This window comes from Pogoniulus pusillus, unplaced genomic scaffold (genome assembly GCF_015220805.1).
Source record: "Pogoniulus pusillus isolate bPogPus1 unplaced genomic scaffold, bPogPus1.pri scaffold_50_arrow_ctg1, whole genome shotgun sequence".
In the NCBI taxonomy this organism is placed as follows: domain Eukaryota; kingdom Metazoa; phylum Chordata; class Aves; order Piciformes; family Lybiidae; genus Pogoniulus; species Pogoniulus pusillus.
Genome location: NW_026974708.1, coordinates 525,859 through 552,340, shown reverse-complemented (window position 1 = coordinate 552,340; position 26,482 = coordinate 525,859). Strand labels below are relative to the sequence as shown.

The window sequence follows — 26,482 nt, the reverse complement described above, 5'->3', positions numbered from 1 at the left end:
CCCACACCAGCTGCCTCCCCGCTCCGCTCCCCGCCCCTCCCGCCCGGTCTCGCTTCTCCGCGCGGACACCCAGCGCCGCTCAAGCCCCCCCGAAGGCTCCCTGAGCCTGTGTCCCGGCAAGCCTCGCGCTCCTCATTACCATGCCCCCGCCCGCTCTCTGCATTCGCCCCGCCCCTGTCCTGCCTTCCGGCCAGGGCCATCGTCCGCCTCGCCCCGGGCCTCGCAAGCCCCGCCCCTCTCTCAGCCCACCCTTCCTCATTGGCAGGGCTCGGCGCGGCCTCCTGGCGTCCCATTCGCTGCCTTCTCCCCTCATTAGCATCACTCCGCCCCCTGGTACCCATCGCACTCCCCTCTGGGTCACGTGGGTTGCGCTGGTCACGCCCCCCTGCGGCTCCCGTCGCTGCCTCATTAGCATAATCCCCACCCACCTCCCCGCCACGCCCCCACCCTTGCTCCGCCCCCTGCTCCCCGCCGCTGCTGCCGCCGCTGACGACAGGGAAACGGCTCCGGCTGCGCCCTGCTCGGAGCCCTCTGCCTCTGTCTACCTCGGGGAGGAGAGAATCTGAGCGCACAAAACCAGGCAAGGGGCACGGACAGGGAGGGAGACTTCGGCTCCAGCTGATCTGCGCAAGGAGCCCCACACCGGCAGAGTGTTCTGGGGCAGGGGTGGGTATGGCAGCGCCGGGCACAGAGGGCATCGCTCCACCGACCCTGCACGGCTCTTAAACACCTCCAGGGTCGCTGACTCCACCACCCCCCGGGCAGCTCACTCCAGTGCCTGACCGCTCTCGCTGCGAAAAAATGTCCCCTCATGTGCAGTCCAAACCTACCCAGCGGCAGCCTGAGGCCCTTCCCCCTGGTTCTGTCGCTGCCTGTGCGCAGAGACCAGCAGCAGCCTCCCCGCAGCCTCCTTTCAGGTAGCTGTGGGCAGTGATGAGCTCTGCCCTCAGCCTCCTGTTTCACACTAACTCTCCCCAGCTCCTCCAGTCGCTCTTCATCGCAGTTATTGCCCAGGCCCTTCCCAGCTTCCTTGCCCTCCTCTGCACCCACTCCAGGAACTCTGTGGAGAAAAACCGTTCGGTGGAGCGCTATGGGAAGATGAGTCTTTGTTCACCAATATGGTTGGATGGTCAAATCCACTTTATTTCGTGATGCAGTGACTTATATACACTTCTAACAATAGGCGTGGTCCACCAAGGTTGGTTACAGTCAGAGGGTCCAGACTTACTTGTAAGGCATCAATAGGTCAGCATACCATAACAATCTGAGGGTCAGCCACTGGGACTGGCTAAACTCTGCCCACCTGCAGCCGCACTCCACCCCCTGCAGCTACATGTGGGGGAAAGCTACCCTGTGCCTGCTATCTAAACTCCCAAGATGGATTCAAGGACATTCCCAGCACGGGTTGCTCATTGTTTATCAATTCTTGTGTGCTCTGCTAACAAGAATTTCTCCAACACACCTCCACATCTCTCTTGGACTGAGCTGCCCAAAACTGAACACAGCACTCGAGCTGTGGCCTCAGCAGAGCCGAGTCCAAGGCAACAATCCCCTCCCTGCTCCTGCTGGACACAGCATTTCGGACCCCAGACATCTTCCCCAAGCAGCACTACAGGCTTGGGGAAACCTTTGGCTTTCCTTGCCTCCAGGGCACTGCTGCCTCCTGCTCAGTTGTTTGCCTATTACATGCCCAGGTCCCTATCTGCAGGCAGCTTTCAGCTTCCCCAAGCCTGTAGTGTTGCTTGGGGTCGTTGTGGCCCGAGTGCAGGACCTGGCATTTGGCCTAGTTCAGGCTCATCCCATTGACACTGGCCACGAATCCAACCTACCCAAGTCCCTCTGCAGAGCCTCCTCAGCCTCCTGCAGATCAACTCTGCCACCTCCCTTGGTGTCATCTGCAGACTCGCTGCTGGCACACTCTGTGTCTGCTCCCAGGGCATCAATAAAGATGTCAAACAGAAGTGGTCCCAATGCTGACCCTGGGGCACACCACTTGTGCCCGGCTGCAACTGGACTTAGCTCCACTGACCACCACCCTTGGGGCCCTTTTGCCCAGCAGTACTTTACCCAGCAGAGATGTGCCCGTCCAAGAAATCAGCAGCAGTTTGGTCCCAACAGCTTGTCCTGGAGTCCTGTATACCCCAAAATGCCTCTCCCTCCCCGGCTTGGAGAGGAAAAAGGCGCAAAAAACCTGTTTCCCCCCTGCCCTGCAGGCGTGGAGGTGCAGAAAAGCAGAGAATGTCCCCAGGGACAATGTGGGGGAAGGGAACCCTCCGAAATCAGGCAGAAGATACATTGGCACTCAGAGAATTCTGCTGTGTCTGTCCCTGTGCAGCAAAAAGCTACGAAGTCGCGCAGGAAGCCCAGGTCCCAACCTGTGGAGAGGATCTCGCGGAGAAGGGTTAAAGAAAGGACACTGCACAGTCCAGTGTGGATCAAAAGCGAGTGACAACTGCATGCGGTAGACGTGCGCTTGTATGTGCTACAGACAATATATGCATGCATGTAAGGAGCCAAATGGCTGAATCCAGAAAGACCTCACTTGCATGGTGCACCTACTTGCTGCTACAGCTGCAAGCTGCAAACCTACCTTCTTACCTCAGGCAGAGTCAGCTGGATTCTGCTTTGCTTCAGTTGTTTGCTGACTCGTCTAGGACAGTGCCTCCCGGCCCAGCTATATCAAATGCTGCCTTTGTTTTCAATGCAGCCTTTGTTTCAGTGTGGCCTAGCACAGCCTTACTTTAGTTCTATGTACTCATCCTGCTTACCCAGCATTAAGTCCTGTCCGTTCTCCTTTAGCCATTCTGCAACACCAACCGGACTCCCCTGTAGCTAGTGGAGAAGAGAGCTCTGGTGAGGAGGACTCCATGGGGCATAAAAGCCTCCTGCCTGTCACGACGACACAGATCTTGGACATTAAAGGCAGAAAATGTGGCACTGCCACCGCTGCTGTTATAAAGTGATACACAGACATGCAGCTCAGTGACTTGCAGATCAAATACACGAGAGAGACAGTTGACTTGGTGGCAGAAAATGTCTATAGGGTCTCTCGAGCTGGTGGGGACAAAGTCCTCTTAGACTCCGAAGAAGCAGCTGGAGACTGGGGGGATGATGTGTTCCTGACGTGCAAACCCGAGGGGACGCACAGCCTCACTGCCCAGATAGCTCACTGGGGAAGCAGCTTTCAGCCAGTTTACAGGGGGGAGCCAATGGAACTAAGAGTTACCAGATCCTCTGACCTGATCACAGCTCTCCGCAGACTCGCCTGGTGCAGGCAATATAGGATAAGGGAAAATATAACTGCCCCTTAAATGCCCCCTTAGATCCAGAGCAGTTACACCCTATTGTGCAGGGATTGCCAACGAGCCTGCAAGTCTGAGCAGTGAAAAATACAGAGACAATTCAAAGGGCAATCACAGAAAATGCAGAGGAAGAGGCACAAGAACCTGTGATGACTTGGGCTGAACTTCTGACAGACTTAAATGCTCATGGGCTCCAGTTTGGGTTTGGTTCTCCCGAAGACAGAAAGTCTGGGGAGAGACGATCTGGTGCTTCTCCCACAGGAAAATCCAGGACCATGCTCAGACAGGTCCAGTCAGTAAAGGACTACTCCAGGGGGACAGATCCTGCAAACTTCTCCCCAGGAGATGTACAGGAAGGGACCAACACAAACAGGGCAATTTGAGATCCAGACAGCTGAACTCTCTGACAGATGCTACAGACAAGCCCTATCTCTAGGGCTATCCAAAATCATCCTGAAAGAGCTTAGCAGATTGGCAGCTGAAAGATTTAGTATGATGCATTCAAAATCTGGCTGATAAGCCCAGAGACAGCCACGACAAGCCCAGGGCCAGTGCCTTGCCCAGTGGTGGCTCTCATAGCAAACGCCGGAGCACAGAAGCAGCAGCCCCCCTGCGATTGTTTCCCTGGCGTCCCTGGGCAGGGAGGTTAACTCTTCCTTACCTTCCTGACAGGAGACAAAAAACTAAACGAGGCGGTGGCTGCGTCAGGCCTCTGTCACTGCTTTGTTAATGTCTGCCAATGATGAGCCTTTTATCTTAACCCTGACTGGACCCAACAGAACTGCTGTGAAACTGCTAATTGACACAGGTGCTCAAATTAGTGTCCTAAATTCAGCCCTGGCAAAGAGCCTGGGGATACAGCCACCCCGTAACAGGACAAAAATACAAGGTGTTACAGGGCCACCTGGTATCTGCTATCGAGCTAAAACAAGGGTATGGCTCCCAGGGGGCAAACGCAGCACCTTGGTGGAAGGTGCCTTAAGCCCCTACCCAGGGAATGTATTGGGGTTTGCTGTGCTGGCTGGCAAAAGATGGCATCTTCCAAAGGGTCTTTTTGGAGCTTCAACTCCTATGGGGTGGAGTCAAGGAGGGTGAGAACAGCCAATGTAAACACCCTGCAGTTGGCTCCAGCGTTACCCCAAGCTGGCATCACCTATGTATCCCAACACCCCTTACCTGCAACAGCCAGGCAAGGCCTCTCGGAGGTGATCGCCGCCTCGGAGAGGAGACAGATAATCTGTGGGACTCACTCCCCATACAATTCCCCGGTCTGGCCAGTTAAAAAAATGGATGGATGCTGGAGGCTTACTATAGATTGCAGGAAGCTGAATGCTAACACCCCTCCCCTCGCAGCTGCTGTGCCTTGCCTAGCCTCAGTGGTCACAGCCATTCAGGCTGCATCCCACTCGTGGATGTCCGCCCTGGGCATCCGGGATATGTTCTTCATGATCCCACTGAGGGAGGAGGATAAGCCTCAGTTTGCTTTTACCTGGCAGGGGATTCAGTACACCTTTAATCGTTTAGCCCAGGGGTACAACCACTCTCCTGCAATCACCCACAATGCACTGGCAGCGCTTCTGGACACCATCAAGGTCCCAGAAGGCATTGCCATTTATCAATATATAGATGACATCCTGGTGGGTGGGGACAACAAAGACCAGGTGGGCTCAGTAGCAAAGGCCATCTGGGAACTGCTGACCCAGAATGGGTTAGACATCCTCTCTGCCAAGTGCCAAGGCCCAGGACAGGAAATCAAATTCCTTGGGGCCTGGTGGGTAGCAGGAGCAGTGGCAGTGGCAGCTGACACCCTGGAGGAAACTGAAAAGGGCCAAATCCCCGGGAACAAAAGGGAGCTGCAGAAATTACTGGGGAGCCTGGGGTACTGGAGGAAGCATATTCCTGGCTTCTCAGTGATTGCCAGGCCACTGTATGATCTGCTGATAAAGCTCAGTGAGAGCCTTAAAACCCTTAAGGATGAATTAAAGGCCTACCAGAAACTGGGCCCATTACACCCACAGGACCCCTTAAGGGCAGAATGAGGCTTCTTGGAACATGCCTCCTATTGTGGAATTTATCAGAAGGGACCTAAAGGCCCCACTGGAGCCCTCTTGTTTTCCTCTACAGTGCTCAAGGACACTGAGAAGAGGTATTCTGAATGGGAAAAGGGGCTCCTTTCCCTTACAAGGGCTGCTAAGGAAGCAGAGAAGCTTCACACCACACAGGATATTGTGGTGCAAGGACCTTTCCTCCTGCTTAAACCAATTCTCAAGGGACCCCCTCCACCAGAGGGGATAGCCCAAAAATCCACTGTAAGAAAGTGGGAATTGTCCAGCTCATGCCTCTGAGGGTCCAGCCAAGGTGTCCAAACTCCAGCAACCAGCAAACCCAGATACAGCTTTACTGGGACAGCCCCACAAGCCATCTCCAATAGATGTAGCTCTGGAGAGAACCACAGACTCTGACACCGAGGGAGTGTGGTTCACAGAGGCCTCTTCCCAGAGGGTGGGCTCACAGTGGCACTACAAAGCAGCAGCCTTAGAAATCAGTACAGGCAGGACTGTTGCTGAGGAGGGTGAAGGCAGTGCACAAGTGGGTGAACTGCAGGCCCTCATGTTAGCTGTAGAAAATGGTGCCAAAGCATCTACACAGACTCCTGTGCCACCTTTAAGGGAGCTCTGGAGTGGATTTGCCAATGGGAGGCAAATCAGTGGGAGATTGGCAGCACCAAGGTCTGGAGAGCTGGAGATTGGCAGAGACTGCTGGAGATAGGCCAGTCGAGACCCATCAAGGTGGGGTGGGTCAAAGGGCACTCTAAGAAGGAAACCCCTGCTGCAACATGGAATCAGCAGGCTGACTGCCTGGCACCTATCCATGTGGTGAGCAGTGGGGAAAAGGATTGGGAGAGATTAGCTGAATGGTTGCACCTTAAAAGGGGACATCCAGGCAAAGCTGATCTCTACTACGAGTGCAGGCCTCGGGGGTGGGCAGTCTCCCTCTCAACATGTGGGACCATTATTTCAGCCTGTCCACAGTGCCAGATGAGGCTGAGGGCCAACCACCCAAACCTTGCACCAGCCCAACATATCCACCAGGACAAAAGTCTCTGGAACACCTGGCAGGTGGATTATGTGGGACCCCTCAAGCCATCACATGGACAGAAATACATAGTGGTTGGTGTAGAAGTGGTCTCTGGTTTAACCATGGCCACTGCCACCAGTGCAGCCTCAGGAGCTCAAACCACTGAGACTCTCAAACCTTGGTTTGGCATCTTGCCAGTGCCTGAGTGCATCCAGAGTGACAATGGATCACACTTCACTGCAACCCCAGTGCAAGACTGGGCAGCAGTGAAGGGATGAAATGGGTGTTTCACACCCCATATTACCCCCAGGCAAATGGCATTGTCGAGAGGGCAGTCTGGAGCCTCTGTGCCCAGCTCTGTGCCACCGACAGCAGCATCTGCACCAGGAGGCTGAGGTGAGAAAGCCTCCAGCTGCCTGCTGCTGCAGGAGGTTCTTCAGCAGCTCCTACTCTGTGAAGCTAATGCAGATAGAGGTCCTCAGCCCCAGAGGTCAACCAACCAACCCCTTGGGGACATCCCCAGCCCCATGGGGAGATCAGAGTCAGGATTCAGGCACCCATGGACTTGGTGACAACACCTGGAAGTGCCTCCAGGCCTGCAGATGGAGCTCAGCAGCCTACTTATGAGTCTGTTTCTGGAAAAAAGTTCTGGAGAAGGCAGGGCTGGAGCTCCAGAGGCTGTCCATGGGCTTCACATCCTCCTGGGGAACATGAGGTCAAGCAGAAGACAGCCCAGGACTGTGTCTCCCAGCCTGGTCACAGCCCCCTGATGCCTCTCCATGGGGCAGAGGAGAAGCCTCAGCAGCTCTGTGGAGGAAAAGACAAAGAGTGGAGGGGAGAGGAACCTACCAGGCCTTGCTGTGGGGGAGACACACCTAGGGGACACCTGGGGGTCTGCTGGCATTGCACAGGTGCAGGAAGTTCAACTCAGCCTGGCTGTGCTTGTGGCAGGGTTGACTGCAGGTCACTCACAGGCAGTGCCACCTCTGTCCCACCACCAGCGCTGGGAAGTCCTCTGTGGGGAGGGGACCTTGATGCCATCTCTGCTCCTCACCTCCCAGCCAGCTCCATCCCACCACCATTCTCACCTTCCTTGACCATCCAGGCCTTGCAGCAGCTCTGGTCCAGCTTGGCTTCTGCTGCTGTCCCCAAGGCCATGCTGGCAGCAGGCTGAGGTAGGCTTGGCCCAGGGCCCTGAGGAAGCTCCAACCTCAGCTGGACAAAGGCACAGCCACAGCTCCCTGCATGTAGACAAGGAGCAGGGCGTTGGAGCCACCCCAAGCCCAGCCCAGGGTCCTGCCCTCCTTGGTGCCCACCCACCCAAGCCCACACAGCCCATGGGGGAGGCCCTCTCCAGCTGCAGCTCCACTCTCAGCTGCCTGCTCTGCTCCTTGGGGCAGCTGAGCCAGGGCCCAGGGTGGTCTGCATGGAGCAGGCTCTCCACAGGAGACCTGGGGTCCTGCAGGCCAGAGAATGGGTTGGGCTGAAGAAGGTCTCTGACGTTACTGAGTCCAACCACCCACCCAACACCATCATGGCACCAAACCATGTCCTGAGGGGAGACAAATTGCTGCTGAGATGAGACAACAGCCACAGAATCATGGAGGTTGGAGAAGACCTCTAAGGGCATCAGGAAGACCTCTAAGGGCATCCAGTCCAACCATCAACCCAACCCCACCATGGCCATCAAACCACATCCCCAAGTGGCCACAGGTCTCTCCCAGACCCCCAGGGATGGGCACTCCCTGGGCAGCCTGCTCCAGTGCCTGCTGCTGTCACCTCCCAGCCCTCCTCCCATCTTGCTCCAGGGGCAGGGCAGATGCAGAGGGACTCCTGAACGCAGAGCCAGCAGGAGCAGGGCAGGGACTGTCCCCCTGGGCTGGGCACTGGGGAGGCCACAGCTGGAAGCTTGGGTTGGCCCAAGGGAGGTTGAGCTTGGCCGTGAGGAACAATTTCTGCCCCCTGAGGCTTGCCCAGGTCTGGCTCAGGCTGCCCACGGCAGGGGTGGAGGCCCCAGGCCCGGAGGGTTTCCAAGCCCTGGAGGTGTGGTGCTGAGGGCCACGGCCTGGAGGTGCCCTGGGGCCATGCTTGGGCTCCATCACCTCCAAGGTTTTCTCCCATCCCCCTGGTGCCTACCAAGCGGAGCTGGGGCACTGCCCCCACACCACCTGCAGCCCCTCAGAGGGCTCCAGAAGCCTCTCCCCGCCAAGGAAACCCCTCCGAGACCTGCCAGGAGCAGGATCCCACCAGGCTGGTCCTCACCGCAGCCATCTGGGGCCTGCTGCCGAGCGCCAGGCCTGAGCTGCCTCCTGCCAGCGCCGGGGGGAAGCAGAGGCCCAGGGCCGGGCTGCAGCTGCTGCCGGCCGGGCAGAGCCGGAGGCTGCAGTCGCTGCCGGGCGCAGCTCACCCCCGGCGGCTGCGGTGCCCTGGGGGCACTGGGGCGGCCCCCCCGAGCGCCGCTGGGCCGCAGCCTCCCCGCACAGCCCTGCCCTGCCCCGGGCCGAGCCCCAGGCCCCGCCGCGGCGCCTGCTGGGACCCGCAGAGCTGCGGCGCCGCCGCCTCCCTGCCCAACCCCAGCGCTCCGCGGCGCTGGTCCCGCCCTCCTCGCTGCTGATTGGCTCTGCGGGCACCGCCGCGCGTAGCGGTTGGCCGCGGGCACAGCAGCCTGGCCGCTGATAGGCGGAGAGCGGCGGGAGGAGGGGAGGGCTGGGCCGGGAAGGGGGAGGGAGGTGGCGGTCACGGCGGCGCTGATTGGCTGCGGCTGCCCGGCTGGGGGCGGGACTTCCGCTCCGGCCCGCGCTCCGCTGCCGCCCGCGGGGTCCGTTCCGGGGCCTCCGCCGCAGGCTCTGAGCTCCCCAGGCCCCACAGTGTCTGCTCCTCATGCTGGGCCTTCTGCAGAGCTGAGAGGTTCAGGAGGTGTCAGAACCCCCCAGACCCACAGCCCCCCCCCCCCGAACGCCCTCCCAGCCCCCCCAGGCTGTGTTTGCTGCCAGCTTCTGCCTCAGTTTCTCCCTTTGTCCTGGAGGCTTTTGCTGTCCTGGCTGCAGGGGCAGGCTCCAGCCCCGGCCCTGTGGGCACAGCTGGGGACAGCTCCGGGGCGAGCAGCCCACGGCTGGGAGCGGCCGCGGAGCGCTTGGGCAGAGCCTGCGGCGATAGAGCTGCGGAGCGTGAAGGGTGCGGGGGAGATGAGCCGGGAGGGGCTGGGGGGAGACTGGGGGAGCCGAGAGTGGAACCGGGAAGGGCTGGGTGCGGCGGGAGCGGAGCGGGGCTGGGGCCGGCCGGGAGCGGAGCCTGCAGTGTGTGTCAGGCCCCGGGGCCGCGCGGGGCACGCCGGGAGCTGTAGTTGCGGGGGGTCGGCGCCATCCTGGCTGCGGTGCGGGGCAGGGTCGGGGCTGGGTCCCAGCTGCTGAGAGTCTCTCCTGAGGGAGGTTGTGCAGAGAGCTCTGAGGAGGCTTTGGAGAGCTGCGAAGAGTTTGTCAGAGGCTGTGAGGAGCTGGGGAGAGATTTTGGTGCTTTGTGTTGCGGATTCTGTGCGGGGCTGAGGAGCCAAAAAGTGCTGCAGGTGTGCGTGAGGCTCTTGGCGAGAGGTTCGGGTGCCTGGTGAGGGGGTGTGGGGAATGCCAGGGGCTCTGAAGGGCTTCTGCTGAGTTTTGAGGCGGCTGCAGGCGGTGGAAGCAGCTGCTGAGGATTTGGCAGGCAGCTGTGAGGCTTGGGAGGGGTTTGTGAAGGCTGCTGAAGAGTGGCAGAGGCAGAAGCTGCCTGAGAGCTCTGCACAGTCAGTTTGCAGGAGTTGGGCAGGGACTGGAGTGAGGTTTTGGAAGAGATTTTGGTTCCTTCTGGTCGCTTTCAATGACTTCTGAAGCTCTTCTGAGCATTTTCAGGCCTTTTTCTGATTTTTAAAAAGATATTTTCATTATTTTGAGGCCTTTAAAATGTTTTATTAAAGATTTTTTAATTTTGTATTCCTGTAATACTTTTAAGAAACATTTTCAGTATTTTCAAGCCCTTTTAATGATTTTTTGGAAGATATTTAAAATGTTTCCAGGCAGCTTTAATGATTTTTGAAGCTCCTTTTGTCCAATTTCAGGCTTTTTTTAGTGCCTTTTGCAGCTGTTGTGGTCATTTTCAGGCCTTTTTAGGGATGTTTGAAGAGATTTTGGTGATTTTTAAGTGTATTTCACAAAGCAGTTTGAGTGCCATAAAACTTCGTAAAACCTGCAAGCCTCAGAAAGGAGATTTTAAAGCCTCTTTATGAAGTCCTAAGGCTTTTGGAGGTTTTTAATGAGTTTGTAAGGGGGTTTGAGAGCTTTACAGAGATGTTGATGGCTTCTAGGGCAGTCTGAGTCCTCTTTAAGTGTGCTTGAAGAGTGCCAAACAGATCAGTGAGTCTGGAGAGCCTCTCTTCAGCATTGCTCTCTCTGACTTGTTGAGAGTTGTTGAAGAGATTGGAATGAAATGTCAAGAATTTTGGCTCAGCTCTGAAGGGATATGTTGACTTTTGAGGTAGTCTTGAGGTGGTTTGAGGAACTTCTGTGAGGTTTGAGAGGTTTGTCATGAGGTTTTAGAGGCCTTCAAGAGATGCTGTGAGCCGGTGATTATGTTGATGGTTTTAAATGCACCTTTAAGCCTGTTTCAGCCTTTTTCAAGGGTGTGGAAGGCTTAAGGACACCCAGAAAGTCAATAAAGTCTCTCCAGAAGGAGTTGGAGGAGTTTCAAAAAGGTTTTTATAACTTCTGCAGAGTCCTGTTAGCTGTTTTGGTGATTTTCAGGCATATTTGTTCAGAGATTTGAATGCATCTTTAGGTGTATTGAGGAACTTGGAGAAGTTTTGAAACTCTTTTTAGGAGCTTTTAGAGGTCTTTAAGAGTTCTGAAGAGCTTTGCCTCTGGACAGCAGCTGAAGTTGAGCTCTTTGCTGCCTTCCACTGCCCCACCCTGCTCCTCCTTGGCTCCTTTGCTGTTGCTCAGCTTGAACTGTGCAGTTTGTCCACTTTGCATAGATTCCTGGAATGGTTTGGCTTGGAAGGGACCTTAAAGCTCATCCAGTTCCAACTCTCAGCCATGTGCAGGGACACCTCCCAGCAGCCCAGATTGCTGAAGGCCTCATCCAGCCTGGCCTTGAACACCTCTAGGGAGGGGAATTCACAACCTCCCTGGGCAGCCTGCTCCTGTGTCTCCCCAGCCTGACTGTGGGGAATTTCTTCCTAATATCCAGTCTGGGTCTTCTCTCTTCCAGCTTCAACCTGTTCTCCCTTATCCTATCACTACATGCCCTTGTCCAAAGTCCCTGCCCAGCTTTCTTGCAGGCTCTTTCAGGTCTTCTTCCAGGTGAATTTGTTTTTGAAGGGATTGTGTGCTAGTTAGAAGCAAGATGGAATGTTTTGGTAAAAGAACTTGATCACAGGCAGTGGAATGAAAACAATTGTGTCTCCTTCTCTCACAGTCACGCTGAGAACTCTGGGAAGAAGAAGTGAACTTTCTCCATTTTGTCTTTCACTTCTGCCTTTGCCTTCAGACCTGGTCACATCTCATTAACCTTGCTCCAACTAACCCTGCTCCCAAAACTGTTGGCCGCACCTCTCTTCTTCCTGAGAACTGGGGTAAGGTTGAGAGGGCCGGGGGAGGTGTTGGGGTGGTTTGAAAGCCCCTCCTGGGGACTCAGGTTTCTGGGAGGGGAGTTGTGCTTTTGTATTGTTTATCCTTTGTATCTTTCTGTATATAATTGTATATAACTATATATATTATAAATAGCTGCTTGTAAATTCTGCTAGCTGTAAATAAATTGCTTCATCTATATTCCCAGAGGCCGTCTGAGTTAGCTGGGTACCTACAAAGTGTGGGGGGTGGGTAAGAGCCCAAACCATCACAGATTGTTATGGATTTAAGAACTGGGATGTCTGAAACCATTGAGTGCAGTCTTCCTGGGACCAAAAAGTCCAGGAGGTGGAGCAGAAAGTGTCATCTGTGTCATTTCATTCCCATAATCCTGCATCCACTGCCCCTACAAACTGGCTGTACTCTCAGTTTTGCCCTTTTCTTCTCCCTCAGTCTTTCCCATTGCAGTGTGGACCTCATGTCTGCAGGAGCTTTGGCCTTGGCTGAGCTAATTTTTAGTTTCATCATTTGGATTTGGTATGGGGGAAGTAGAGAGGTAAGGTGGGGAGAGGGCATGGAAGGCTGGGGTTTGGGCTGATTTGGAGGGAGGTTTTGGAGGGCTTTGGCCTAAGGAGGGTTTTGGAGAATGATGGTTGAGGTGGACTGTGGCTGGAAAGCTTTGGGCTGAGAAGGTGTTTGGAGAGCTGTGGCTGAGGTAGACTGTGGATGGAAAGCTTTGGGTTGAGGAGGTGTTCGGAGAGCTGTGGCTGAGGTGGACTGTGGCTGGAAAGCTTTGAGCTGAGGAGGTCTGTTGGAGAGTGGTGGCCAAGGCAGACTCTGGCCTTGTGTATCTCAGCTGCTGGTGTAGTGCTCTGTGCAGTTCCTATTAACAGTTCCCTTTGCACTGCCAATCCTTTACAGCCTGGTGTGCAGAGTTTATCTTGAACTGCTTTGCAAGGGGTTGAGGAGCCTCTGTCTGCTCTTGCAGGCAGAACTGGAGAGCTGAAAGGGTTTAGCTTTTGCCAAGCTGGTGGCACAGGAATCCCTAGCAATAAAAACTGCCTTGGGCTGCAGCTGTGGAGTTGGGCCTTGTGGTGGTTTGGCTTCTATCCCGACCCCCACACTTTAGAAATGCCCCAGCTAACTCAGACGGGCTCTGGGAATATAAATGAAGCTATTTACAGCTAGCACAATATACAAGCAGACATTTACAGTATATACCGAAATATACAAGTTAAAAGTTGTGCTAGTTTGAAGCAAGCTAGAATGTTTTGGTGAAAAGAACTAGATAGTTGGCTATGAAAGGTAAACATGGTTGTGTCTCTTCTTTCACAGTCCCGCTGAGAAGTCTGGGAAGAAGAAGTAAAACATTAGATAACATTCTCCATTTTGACTCTCACTCTGCCTTTGTCTTCAGACCTAGCCACATCTCCTTAACCTCACTGCCACTAACCTTCCTTCTTAATCTCTTGGCTGCACCTCTATTCTTTTCTCAGGATTGGGGTAAGGTTGAGAGGGCAAGGGGAGGTGTTGGGGTGGTTTGAGAGCCCCTCCTGGGGACTCAGGTTTCTGGGAGGGGAGTTGTGCTTCTGTATTACTTGTCCTTTGTATATTTCTGTATATAACTGTATATATTGTAAATATCTGCTTGTATATTGTGCTGCTTGTAAATAAATAGCTTCATTTATATTCCTGGAGGCCTTCTGAGTTAGCTGGGGCAATTTCAAAAGTGTGGGGGGGCGGATAACATCCAAACCATCACATTTTTAATTGGCCTTCCCAACATGGGGCTAAATTTATTTGAGTGACTGGTAATTAGCTCTGGGAATTAAAATGAAACTAATAAGGCAGCTATTGTGCTTGTTTGGGGCGTTACTCTAGTCTGGTTTCGTTTTCTTAGCATTTAGTTGGATAAAAGCTCAAATTGTTGCTTATTTTATTGATTTAGCTTATAAGAAGGTTAAAGCCAAAGTCTCAGATATGTTCTGGGCCTGGGGTGATTTTATCCTTGGTTATGCTGGTTTTAATATCACTGAGAATATTACTAGTAACATTACAGGAGCACTTATCAATAATGTGACAATCAATCAAAACACTGCCCTGATGAGACTAATACAACCCCAAACTGAGATGCCAAATCCCTGCAAGGATTTTTACACAAAACAAACCGTGGCAGGATTGGTGTGTATTATCCTGGCTCTTATAGTTTTAATATTCATATTAATTTTGGCCCTATGTGTGAAAAATTCAAATGTAGTGACAAAATTAAGAACCAGGAAAAATTCTGTGTCGAAAGCAAATGGTAAAGTGTCTCAAGTTCCTTCCCCTCTGCCAGCCTCTGCCCCTCCTTCTCCAGATTCTGGGAAGGCAGCCAATGTTCCCGGAGGCAATGTAAACAACAACAATCCGCAGGATTTGGCAGGAGTCCCAGGAGCACAGGCAGGTACCCAAAATCAGAATGTTGCTGACAACACCAGCTCAGCCAGTTCGAATTCCCAGCCAGCAGACCAAAATCCTGCTGCTAAAAGTAAGGCAGATTTGAACTCACAAGCTCCAGGTCAGACCCCTAATAATTAAAACCCTCCAGCAGACACATCCAAGTCTGTTGCTGCTCAGGCCCTTCTGGCACCTGCTAAGGCAAAAGCTAAGACAAAGAGTGGTTCACAGGAGGATGTAAGAGAGGGGACCTCTGGTGATCAGCAAGAAGGGGAAGAGGAGGTACTGAGACCTCAATACTCAAATGAGAGGAGCGCTGTGAGGTTGGCTGCCAAGAGAGAGGATGGTTCTAATGAGTTTAGGAGTGCTATGAGAAAGGTTCTGTTTGGCCAGGAACAACCAGGTCAAGAGGAAGAAGATGACATCCAGGACTCCAAGGATCCACTAAGAGAGGTCAGGGAAGTTAGAAAGGAATATGCAAGGGAATCAGGTGAACCAATCCTAAGCTGGCTAGTGAGATGCCGTGGCATTGGTGGTAATGCCCTGCAGGTAGGAGACAAGTCTGCCAAGCAGCTAGGACCACTCACTAAGGAGAATGGAGTGGACAAACACCTAGCAAGTCCTCTTGGTAGGGTTAGCTTGTGGACACGCCTTTTGTTGGCTGTGGCTATGAGATATCCTTCCCGAGATGATTTGCCATGGGCTGCCAAGAAGTGGAACACCATTGAGCAGGGAATTAAGCTTCTGAAGGAGTTTGCTGTGAAGGAAGTGCTTTATGGAGATCATGGTACTCATGAGCCTGATGATATTCCTTTGGGAACAGGTCTCATGAAGAAGCTTATTAAGCTTGCTCCTTCATCCTATGCTAACATCTTGGCCAGCAAGTTTCTATCAAGGAGTGATAATGGAAGGTCTTTCACTGTTGGTGAATTCACTGACCAGCTCAGGCAGGTAGAGGACAGCTTGTCACACTCTGGCCTAGTCTCTGCCGTTAAAACTCTGGGTACAGAGCTTAAGGAAGGTATTGAGAATGGCATTATGAACAGCATGAAAGAACTGAAGGAGGATCTTAGAAACATTTCCAATCTGGTAAAGGACACCATTCCTGCATCATCTGAATGGGTGCATGTTTCTGCAGTCAGGAACAGACGCACACCTCCTGCAAGGCAATTCCAGCCCAGGAGGAGACAAATTCCACCCAGACATCAGCAATCACGTGCGTCACTGTGGATACTTCTGCGTTACACATACGGTGAGAACATGAACAAGTGGGATAGTAAACCTACTTCAGCTCTTTCAAAGAGAGTCAGGGAACTGCAGAGTGGCAGAAACAGACAGCAATGCCCGAAAAGTAGCTGTCACTTCTTCAGCTCCCGAGAGCAACTGCAATTGTTCCAACAATTGCAATTCCTCTCACAACAACACCAATCACTGTGTACACCCTACATGCCATGTTCAGCATTAGGGGTGCCCTGCCTCCAGCCAGGAGGAGGAAAGGGATAGTGGAGAGAACCAAATCTATTGGAATGTATTCATTAGGTGGCCTGGCAGTTCAGGAGTTCAGAAATACAGGGCTTTAGTTGATACAGGTGCTCAGTGTACTTTGTGGCCAGCAAATTTCAAAGGGACAGAGTCCATATCTATTTTTGGAATCACTGGTGGATCTCAAGAGTTAACTAAGTTGCAGGCTGAGATCAGTTTAACTGGTAAAGAGTGGAAGACACATACTGTTGTAACTGGTCCTGATGCGCCTTGCATTTCAGCAATTGACATTCTGAGACAAGGTTGTTTCAAAGATCCTAAGGGTCACAAATGGGCTTTTGGAATAGCATCTGCAGAGACTGAGGATGATAAATTGAAATTGTCTATTAGACCTGAACTTTCAGATGAATCTGCAGTTGTGGGACATCATGACATAGAGGATCTGGAAGTGCCAATTGCAACTCAAACTGTTCAACACAGGCAGTACAGAACTAACTGTGACTCTTTATTGCCCATTCATCAGCTGATTCATCAACTGGAGAGTCAGGCTGTCATCGAGAAAGCTCATTCACCTTTCAACAGTCCTAACAGCTTGTATTATACACTCTTAATTTAGACTCTCTCAGCTAAGGTGAGATTTCTCTGTGGCACACACTGGATTTCACCATTCTCCTGCATTACCCAGTATGTATGACCAGGACCTTCAGCAGACACCACCCCTCGGACAGGTTTCCCTTCGCCTGAAGGTGAAAATACCCAAACAGTTTTCCCTAACAGATTCTTTTCACCGACAACAGGAACTTTATCAGGATGTCATCTATTGTGATGGTTTGGGGGTTACCCCGCCCCCCCACACTTTGTATTTGCCCCAGCTAACTCAGACGGACCCTGGGAATATAGATGAAGCAATTTATTTACAGCTAGCAGAATTTACAAGCAGCTATTTACAATATATACAGTTATATACAATTATATACAGAAATATACAAAGGATAAACAATACAAAAGCACAACTCCCCTCCCAGAAACCTGAGTCCCCAGGAGGGGCTCTCAAACCACCCCAACACCTCCCCCCGGCCCTCTCAACCTTACCCCAGTTCTCAGGAAGAAGAGAGGTGCAGCCAAGAGGGTAGGGAGCAGGGTTAGTAGGAGCAGGGTTAATGAGATGTGACCAGGTCTAAGGCAAAAGCAAGAGAGAGAGAGACAAAATGGAGAAAAAATCTTTCTTCTTCCCAGAGTTCTCAGCGAGACTGTGAGAGAAGTTGACATCAATTGTTTTCATTTCACTGCCCGTTATCTAGTTCTTCTACCAAAACATTCCAGCTTGCTTCAAACTAGCACAATCCACCCCTTGTCTACTTCGCTCAGAGTATCGCTGAGAATTATCCAATCTAATCTAAACCAATATTTACACTAATACAATATATACAAGTTCAGTTCACACTTCAATCAGATGTAGGTGATTCAAAAGCTCAGAACAGGGACTCCCAGGTGACGTTGGGTTCGTGCTCACGTACTGTAGATTTGTCTCAGTGTTGGGCGACGATGTTACCTAGAACAGAAAACGCCTAACAACTTAAATTTAAACTCTCTCAGCTAAGGTTAAATTTCTCTGTGGAATACACTGGATTTCACCATTCTCCTGCATTACCCAGTAGGTATGACCAGGACCTTCAGCAGATACCACCCCTTGGACAGGTTTCCCTTTGCCCGAAGGAGAAAATACCCAAACAGTTTTCCCTAACAGATTCTTCTCATGTACAACAGGAACTTTATCACCATCTACTGTTTGGACTAAATCTGATTGTGCAGGTCCTGCTCTGTTTGCTGAACCTCTACTATTTACCAACCAGGTAGCTTGTGCTAAATGTTTGTCCCAGTTTTTCAGAGTTCCACCCCCCATGGCTTTTAGGGTGGTTTTCAGCAAACCGTTGTAGCGCTCAATCTTCCCTGAAGCTGGTGCATAGTAGGGTATGTGATAGATCCATTCAATACCATGCTCTTTGGCCCAGTTTTTCACAAGATTATTCTTGAAATGAGTACCATTGTCTGACTCGATTCTCTCTGGAGTTCCATGTCTCCACAAGATCTGTCTCTCCAAGCCAAGAATGGTGTTAGGTGCAGTAGCATGTGGAACTGGATAGGTTTCCAACCATCCAGTGCTGGCTTCTACCATTGTTAGCACATACTGCTTGCCAGAACGTGATCGAGGTAAAGTGATGTAGTCAATCTGCCAGGCTTCACCATACTTGTACTTTGACCATCTATCACCATACCATAAGGGCTTGATTCGCTTAGCCTGCTTAATAGCAGCACAAATGTCACAGTCATAGATGACTTGGGTGATAGCGTCCATGGACAAGTCAATTGACCTATCATGAGCCCATCGGTATGTTCCATCTCTGCCTTGATGTCAAGACGAATCATGGGCCCACCGAGCTAAGAACAGCTCACCTCGGTGTTTCCAATCAAGGTCAATGTCAAGTTCAGAGTTGGTATCAACTTGAGCAATCTTAGCAGCTTGATCTGCCTTCTGGTTATGTTGATGCTCCTCAGTAGCTCTGCTCTTAGGCATGTGTGCATCTACGTGCCGCACCTTCACTGGAGTTCTCTCCAGCCGTGCTTCAATGTCCTGCCATAGATCAGCACACCAAATAGGCTTTCCTTTCCTCTGCCAACCATGCTTCTTCCAGTCCTTTAGCCAACCCCATAGAGCATTGGCTACCATCCATGAGTCGGTGTAGAGGTAAAGGATAGGCCAATTCTCACGTTCAGCCACATCAAGAGCAAGTTGAACAGCTTTTACCTCAGCGAACTGACTGGATTCTCCTTCTCCATCTTTCGTTTCGGTAACTCTCCTGGTAGGACTCCAAACTGCTGACTTCCATATTCGCTTGTTCCCAACAAGACAACAGGAACCATCTGTGAACAAAGCATAGTTCTTTTCCTGATCAGAGAGATCACCATAGGGAGGAGCTTCCTCAGCACGAGTTATTCTCTCCTCCGGAGGTTTGGAACAGTCTGTGCCTTCCGGCCAGTTAGTGATCACCTCCACCAGACCAGGTCGATCAAGATTACCCATTCGTGCTCGCTGGGTTATCAAAGCCATCCATTTAGACCAGGTTGCATCTGTGGCATGATGTGGTGATGAACCTTTGCCCTTGAACATCCAGTTAAGAACTGGCAGTCTAGGAGCTAAAAGCAATTGTGACTCAGTTCCAATCACTTCAGAAGCTGCTTTCACTCCCTCATAGGCTGCCAGAATCTCTTTCTCAGTTGCAGTGTAATTTGTCTCTGAACCTCTGTAACAACGTCCCCAGAAACCAAGTGGACGACCACGTGTCTCATTTGGAGCTCTCTGCCAAAGACTCCAAGTTGGACCATTGTCACTGGCAGCCGTGTACAGAATGTTCTTAATGTCCGGACCGGATCTCACAGGTCCCAAGCCCACTGCATGGACTATTTCTCGTTTGATCTGATCAAAGGCTGCTTGTTGTTCAGGTCCCCACTCGAAATTGTTTCTCTTACGAGTCACATCATGCAGGGGTTTGACAATCTGACTGAAACCAGGAATGTGTAGTCTCCAAAATCCCACCACACCAAGGAAAGAAAGTGTGTCCTTCTTACTGGTGGGAACTGCCATGGTAGAGACTTTGTTGATCACATCCTGAGGAATATGACGGCGACCATCCTGCCACCGCACTCCCAGAAACTGAATTTCTCTGGCAGGTCCTTTGACCTTGTCTCTTTTAATGGCAAAACCTGCTTGCAACAGAATGTCAATGATTTTGTTACCTTTCTCGAAGACTTCCTTAGCAGTTTGGCCCCACACAATGATGTCATCGATGTACTGGATGTGCTCTGGAGCTTTACCTTTCTCCAGTGCATTGTGGATGACTGAGTGACAGATGGTTGAGCTGTGTTTCCACCCCTGAGGCAAACGATTGAACTGGTACTGGATTCCTCTCCAGGTGAATGCAAACTGAGGCCTGCACTCCTTTGCTATGGGAATAGAGAAGAAAGCATTAGCAATGTCTATGGTTGCATACCATTTAGCCTCCTTCGATTCCAGCTCGTATTGGAGTTCCAGCATGTCCGGCACAGCTGCACTCATGGGTGGCATCACCTCGTTGAGGGCACGAAAGTCAACTGTGAGTCTCCAGTCGCCCGTAGGTTTGCGCACAGGCCAGATGGGACTGTTGAAAGGTGAATGAGCTTTCTCGATGACAGCCTGACTCTCCAATTGACGAATCAGCTGATGAATGGGCAACGAAGAGTCACGGTTAGTTCTGTACTGCATATGATGAACAATTTGAGTTGCAATTGGCACTTCCAGGTCCTCTATGTCATGATGTCCCACAACTGCAGATTCATCAGAAAGTTCAGGTCTAATGGACAATTTCAATTTATCATCCTCAATCTCTACAGATGCTATTCCAAAAGCCCATTTGTGACCCTTAGGATCTTTGAAACAACCTTGTCTCAGAATGTCAATTGCTGAAATGCAAGGCGCATCAGGACCAGTTACAACAGTATGTGTCTTCCACTCTTTACCAGTTAAACTGATCTCAGCCTGCAACTTAGTTAACTCTTGAGATCCACCAGTGATTCCAAAAATAGATATGGACTCTGTCCCTTTGAAATTTGCTGGCCACAAAGTACACTGAGCACCTGTATCAACTAAAGCCCTGTATTTCCGAACTCTTGAACTGCCAGGCCACCTAATGAATACATTCCAATAGATTCGGTTCTCTCCACTATCCCTTTCCTCCTCCTGGCTGGAGGCAGGGCACCCCTAATGCTGAATATGGCATGTGGGGTGTACACAGTGATTGGTGGTGTTGTGAGAGGAATTGCAACTGTTGGAACAATTGCAGTTGCTCTCGGGAGCTGAAGAAGTGACAGCTACTTTTCGGGCATTGCTGCCTCTGTTTCTGCCACTCTGCAGATCCCTGACCCTATTTGAAAGAGCTGAAGTAGGTTTACCATCCCATTTGTTCATGTTCTCACCATATGTGTAACGCAGAAGTATCCACAGTGACGCACGTGATTGCTGCTGTCTGGGTGGAATTTGTCTCCTCCTGGGCTGGAATTGCCTTGCAGGAGGTGGGCGTCTGTTCCTGACTGCAGAAACATGCACCCATTCAGATGATGCAGGAATGGTATCCTTTACCAGATTGGAAATTGAGGTTGTAAGGTCCTCCTTCAATTCTTTCATGCTCTCTTTAATGCCATCTCTTATCTCTGTACCTAGAGTTTTTATGGCAGAGACTAGGCCAGAGTGTGACAAGCTGTCCTCTATCTGCCTGAGCTGATCAGTGAATTCACCAACAGTGAAAGATCTTCCATTATCACTCCTTGCAAGAAACTTACTGGCCAAGATGTTAGCATAGGATGAAGGAGCAAGCTTAACCAGCTTCTTCATGAGACCTGTTCCCAAAGGAATATCGTCAGGCTCATGAGTACCATGATCTCCATAAAGCACTTCCTTCGCAGCAAACTCCTTCAGAAGCTTAATTCCCTGCTCAACGGTGTTCCATTTCTTGGCAGCCCATGGCAAATCATCTCGGGAAGGATATCTCATAGCCACAGCCAATAGAAGGCGTGTCCACAAGCTAACCCTACCAAGAGGACTTGCCACGTGTTTGTCCACTCCACTCTCCTTAGTGAGTGGTCCCAGCTGCTTGGCAGACTTGTCTCCTACCTGCAGGGCATTAGCACCAATGCCACGGCATCTCACTAGCCAGCTTAAGATTGGCTCACCTGATTCCCTTGTGTATTCCTTCCTAACTTCCCTGACCTCTCTGAGTGGATGCTTGGAGCCTTGGATGTCATCTTCCTCCTCTTCCTCCTGTTGTTCTGGTGGTGCCGGGCCTAACACAATCTTCCTCATAGCATTCCTAAACTCATTGGAACCATCCTCTCTCTTGGCAGCTAATCTCACAGCGCTCCTCTCACTTGAGTATTGTTGTCTCAGCACATCTACAAGGTCTCACAGACTAACTATCTCCTCTTCCTCCTCTTGCTGCTGATCACCAGAGGTCCCGTCTCTTACATCCTCCTGCGAACCACTCTTTGTCTTAGCTTTTGCCTTAGCAGGTGCCAGAAGGGCCTGAGCAGCAACAGACTTGGATGTGTCTGCTGGAGGGTTTGAATCTTTAGGAGTCAGACCTGAAGGGTTTGAATCCTTAGGGGTCTGACCTGGAGCATTTGTATCCTTAGGGGTCTGACCTGGAGCTTGTGAGTTCAAATCTGCCTTGCTTTTAACAGGTGGATTTTGGTTCTGGTCTGCTGGCTGGGGGTTCAAATTGGCTGAGCTGGTATCATTAGGATTTGGACTGACTGGGCTAGTGTTACCAGCATTAGCATTAGCATTAGTGGGATTATTTGCCTGTCCTCCTAGGATGCCTGCCAACCCTGAGGTGTTATCATTTTTGCTGGGAACATTCTGATTTTGGGTACCTGCCTGTCCTCCTGAGGCTCCTGCTGAACTCTGCCCATTGTTTTTGTTTTTGTTATCTTTATCATTGTTTATGTTAGTGGCAGGAACACTGGCTGTGTTCCCAGCACTTGGAGAAGGAGGGGCAGAGGCTGGCAAGGGGGAAGCCGATAACTGTGTTCCCTTGTTTTGCTGTGAAAGAGACTGCTTCTGAGACACAGAATTTTTCCTAGCTCTTACAGAAACTGGTTTTGAATTTTTCACAAATAATGCCAAAATTAATATGAATATTAAAATCATAAGAGCCAGATTACTGCACACCAATCCCGTCACAATCTCTTTTCTGTAAAAATCCTTGCATGGACTTGGCATTTCAGTTTGGGGCTGGATGACCCTCATGAGAGCAGTAGATAAAGCAGATTCTCAATTGATTGTAACATTATTGACAAAAACTCTTGTAATATCACTAGTAATATTCTCAGTGACACTAAAACCAGCATAACCAAGAATAAAATCACCCCAGCTCCAGAACATGTTTGAAAGCTTAACTTTAGCCTTCTTAAAAACTACATGAAGCAAGAAATAACCAATTTGATCTTTGATCCAGTTGTACACAAAAAAACAGAAAACAGGCCACACAGCAATCCCCACCAAGTACAATAGCTGCTTGATTAGCTTCATCTTAATTCCCAGAGCTAATTTCCACTCACTGAAATATCTAGCCCCACGTTGGGAAAGCCAATTAAAAATGTGATGGCTTGGGGGTTACCCCGCCCCCCCACACTTTGTATTTGCCCCAGCTAACTCAGACGGACCCTGGGAATATAGATGAAGCAATTTATTTACAGCTAGCAGAATTTACAAGCAGCTATTTACAATATATACAGTTATATACAATTATATACAGAAATATACAAAGGATAAACAATACAAAAGCACAACTCCCCTCCCAGAAACCTGAGTCCCCAGGAGGGGCTCTCAAACCACCCCAACACCTCCCCCCGGCCCTCTCAACCTTACCCCAGTTCTCAGGAAGAAGAGAGGTGCAGCCAAGAGGGTAGGGAGCAGGGTTAGTAGGAGCAGGGTTAATGAGATGTGACCAGGTCTAAGGCAAAAGCAAGAGAGAGAGAGACAAAATGGAGAAAAAGTCTTTCTTCTTCCCAGAGTTCTCAGCGAGACTATGAGAGAAGTTGACATCAATTGTTTTCATTTCACTGCCCGTTATCTAGTTCTTCTACCAAAACATTCCAGCTTGCTTCAAACTAGCACATCTATATATTGATAAATGGCAATGCCTTCTGGGACCTTGATGGTGTCCAGAAGCGCTGCCAGTGCATTGTGGGTGGTTGCAGGAGAGTGGTTGTACCCCTGGGGTAATCGATTAAAGGTGTACTGAATCCCCTGCCAGGTAAAAGCAAACTGAGGCTTATCCTCCTCCCTCAGTGGGATCATGAAGAACATATCCCGAATGCCCAGGGCGGACATCCATGAGGGGGATGCAGCCTGAATGGCTGTGACCACTGAGGCTAGGCAAGGCACAGCAGCTGCGAGGGGAGGGGTGTTAGCATTCAGCTTCCTGCAATCTATAGTAAGCCTCCAGCATCCATCCATTTTATTAACTGGCCAGACCGGGGAATTGTATGGAGAGTGAGTCCCACAGATTATCTGTCTCCTCTCCAAGGTGGCGATCACCTCCGAGATGCCTTGCCAACTGCAGGGTGTTTACATTGGCTGTTCTCACCCTCCTTGACTCCACCCCATAGGAGCTGAAGCCCATTTGGAAGATGCCATCTTTTGCCAGCAAGCACAGCAAACCCCAATATATTCCCTGGGTAGGGGCTTAAGGCACCTTCCACCAAGGTGCTGCGTTTGCCCCCTGGGAGCCATACCCTTGTTTTAGCTCGATAGCAGATACCAGGTGGCCCTGTAACACCTTGTATTTTTGTCCTGTTATGGGGTGGCTGTATCCCCAGGCTCTTTGCCAGGGCTGAATTTAGGACACTAATTTGAGCACCTGTGTCAATTAGCAATTTCACAGCAGTTCTGTTGGGTCCAGTTAGGATTAAGATAAAAGGCTCAGCCATTTTGGCTGCAGAGCCGATCGAGAGAGCACTGTGGGCACTGCTGCTGAGCTCGGACTTTCTGCTCTGTTCTGCTGCTCCGCGGTTCCAGGGGACCTTCAGATAGGCAGGGGGGACAGCAGGGCTGTTGTCTCATGGGATTGAGCGGGGCTGTGACGAGGGCTCATGACGTCAGCCGTGGGAAGTTTAAATCCCTGCTGGGTGCCGCGCATGCCACCGTTTTGGCTGCAGAGCCTCCCACAGCTGGGAGATTGCTTTTTTTTTCTTTTTTTTTTTTTTTTTTTTCTCTCTCCTGTTTCTGACTGTTAATATCACTGTGCACTGTGCCTGTCACTCGCACAATGAAAGGCAGGAAAAGCGTGTGCACCCAGACAGACTCGACCCACCAACACATAGGAGTCCTGGCTACTGGCTGCAGGGAGTGCTGGAGCCTCTCACTTGCTGTAGAAGGAGAAGGGGAGAACAATTGCACCAGGTGTGAGCAGGTGAACTTCCTTTTCACCTTGGTTGCAGAATTGAAAGATGAGGTGGCTGAGCTGAAGGACGAAGTATCCAGGCTTAGGTCGATAAGGGAGAACGAAAGGGAGCTGGATCTGTGGGAGCAGGCACTGCAGATCGCCCCTGATAAGGGAACTGCCCCTGTAAACAGGGAGGGATGGATACAGATCCCTGTCAGGGGTAGTAAGGGAAGTTCACCTCGGACCTCTCCTCGTCTTCCACTGCCCTTGCACAAGAAGTATGAGGCCCTGCATGCAGAGAGCAGGGAGGATGAGAGTGCTGAGGAGCATCCAACTGGGATGATGCCTAGGATGGAGCAGTCCCCACCAACTGTGGTGACCAGCTCCACAAAAACCAAGAAAAAGAGAAGGGTCATAGTTGTTGGGGACTCCGTCTTGAGGGGGACAGAGGGACCAATTTGTTGTCCCAACCTATCTCACAGGGAGGTCTGCTCCCTTCCTGGTGCCCAGGTTAGGGACATCTCCAGAAGACACCCAAACCTAATCCACCCCTCTGATTATTACCCCTTGCTGGTAATACAGGCTGGCAGGGATGAGATTGAGAAGAAGGGCACCAGGGCAATTAAAAAGGAATTTAAGGCCCTGGGGAAATTGATAGATGGGGCAGGAGCACAGGTGGTGTTCTGCTCAGTTCCCTCTGTGGTAAGGGAGTTCACAGAGAGGAACAGCAGAACCTATGACATCAACAGCTGGCTCAAGGGATGGTGTCAGTGGCGGCACTTTGGGTTCTTTGACCACGGGGGAACTTTTACTGTGCCGGACCTACTTGATCATGACGGGGTTCAGTTATCTAAGAGGGGCAGGAGAGTCCTGGCACTGGAGTTGGCAGGGCTCATTAGGCAGGCTTTAAACTAGGTCTGAAGGGGGTGGGTGAGGCAATTACTCTCTCTGAGAAGGAGAGAGTGGGAAGGAAACTAGGGACAATTGAGGAACCCAGAGCCCAGCTGAAGTGCATCTACACCAATGCACACAGCTTGGGTAACAAGCAGGAGGAACTGCAAGTCCTGGTCCACCAGAGTGGCTATGATATAGTTGCCATTTCAGAAACTTGGTGGGATGACAGGCATGGTTGGAGTGCTATACTGGGGGGATACAGCCTCTTCAGAAGAGATAGGCAAGGGAGAAGAGGAGGAGGGGTGGCCCTATATATTAGAGAGCCACTTCATGCCACTGAGCTTGAGGTGAGGGACGAAGGGGTTGAGAGCTTGTGGGTTAAAATCAGAGGGAGGACAAACAAATCTGACATCCTGGTTGGAGTCTGTTATAGACCACCCAACCAGGATGAGGAAACAGATGAGATATTTTACAAACAGCTGGAGGCTGTCTCAAGATCTTTAGATCTTGTCCTTGTGGGTGACTTTAACCTGCCAGATATCTGCTGGGAACTTAATTCAGCAGAGAGGAGGCAGTCCAGGAGATTTCTAGAGTGCATGGAGGACAGCTTCATGACCGAGCTGTTAAGCGAGCCTACTAGGGGTCAAGCTCAGCTTGACCTGCTGCTCTCCAACAGAGAAGGGCTGGTAGGAGATGTGGCAGTGGGAGGCTGGGGTGT

At 51.2% G+C, this 26,482-nt stretch overlaps 1 protein-coding gene and 2 long non-coding RNA genes across 6 annotated transcripts in view; 2 read left to right on the top strand and 1 right to left on the bottom strand.

The window, feature by feature from the left end:
- Positions 1-5,358: 5,358 nt before the first annotated feature.
- Positions 5,359-8,836, bottom strand: LOC135174211 (uncharacterized). Of its 3 annotated transcripts, XR_010301797.1 has the most exons (4): positions 8,643-8,836; positions 7,469-7,621; positions 7,353-7,395; positions 5,359-7,187 (listed from the first exon to the last, which is right to left on the bottom strand). It is a non-coding gene; the product is annotated as an uncharacterized LOC135174211 (long non-coding RNA). The 3 variants fall into 3 exon arrangements; XR_010301796.1 differs by having other exon boundaries at positions 5,359-7,395; XR_010301798.1 differs by lacking the exon at positions 7,353-7,395.
- Positions 8,837-9,360: 524 nt separating this feature from the next.
- LOC135174208 (uncharacterized) lies at positions 9,361-13,622 on the top strand. 2 transcript variants are annotated; one of them, XR_010301792.1, is made up of 3 exons: positions 9,361-9,554; positions 11,616-11,979; positions 13,310-13,622. It is a non-coding gene; the product is annotated as an uncharacterized LOC135174208 (long non-coding RNA). The 2 variants fall into 2 exon arrangements; XR_010301793.1 differs by lacking the exon at positions 9,361-9,554 and having other exon boundaries at positions 11,190-11,707; positions 11,823-11,979.
- Positions 13,623-24,753: 11,131 nt separating this feature from the next.
- The window catches only part of LOC135174179 (zinc finger and SCAN domain-containing protein 2-like), a 42,211-nt gene continuing 40,482 nt past the window's right edge, over positions 24,754-26,482 (top strand). Inside the window, exon 1 of the mRNA XM_064141408.1 lies at positions 24,754-25,053. Coding sequence (XP_063997478.1) covers positions 24,754-25,053 — 300 coding nt within the window. The remainder of the gene's footprint in view (positions 25,054-26,482) is intronic.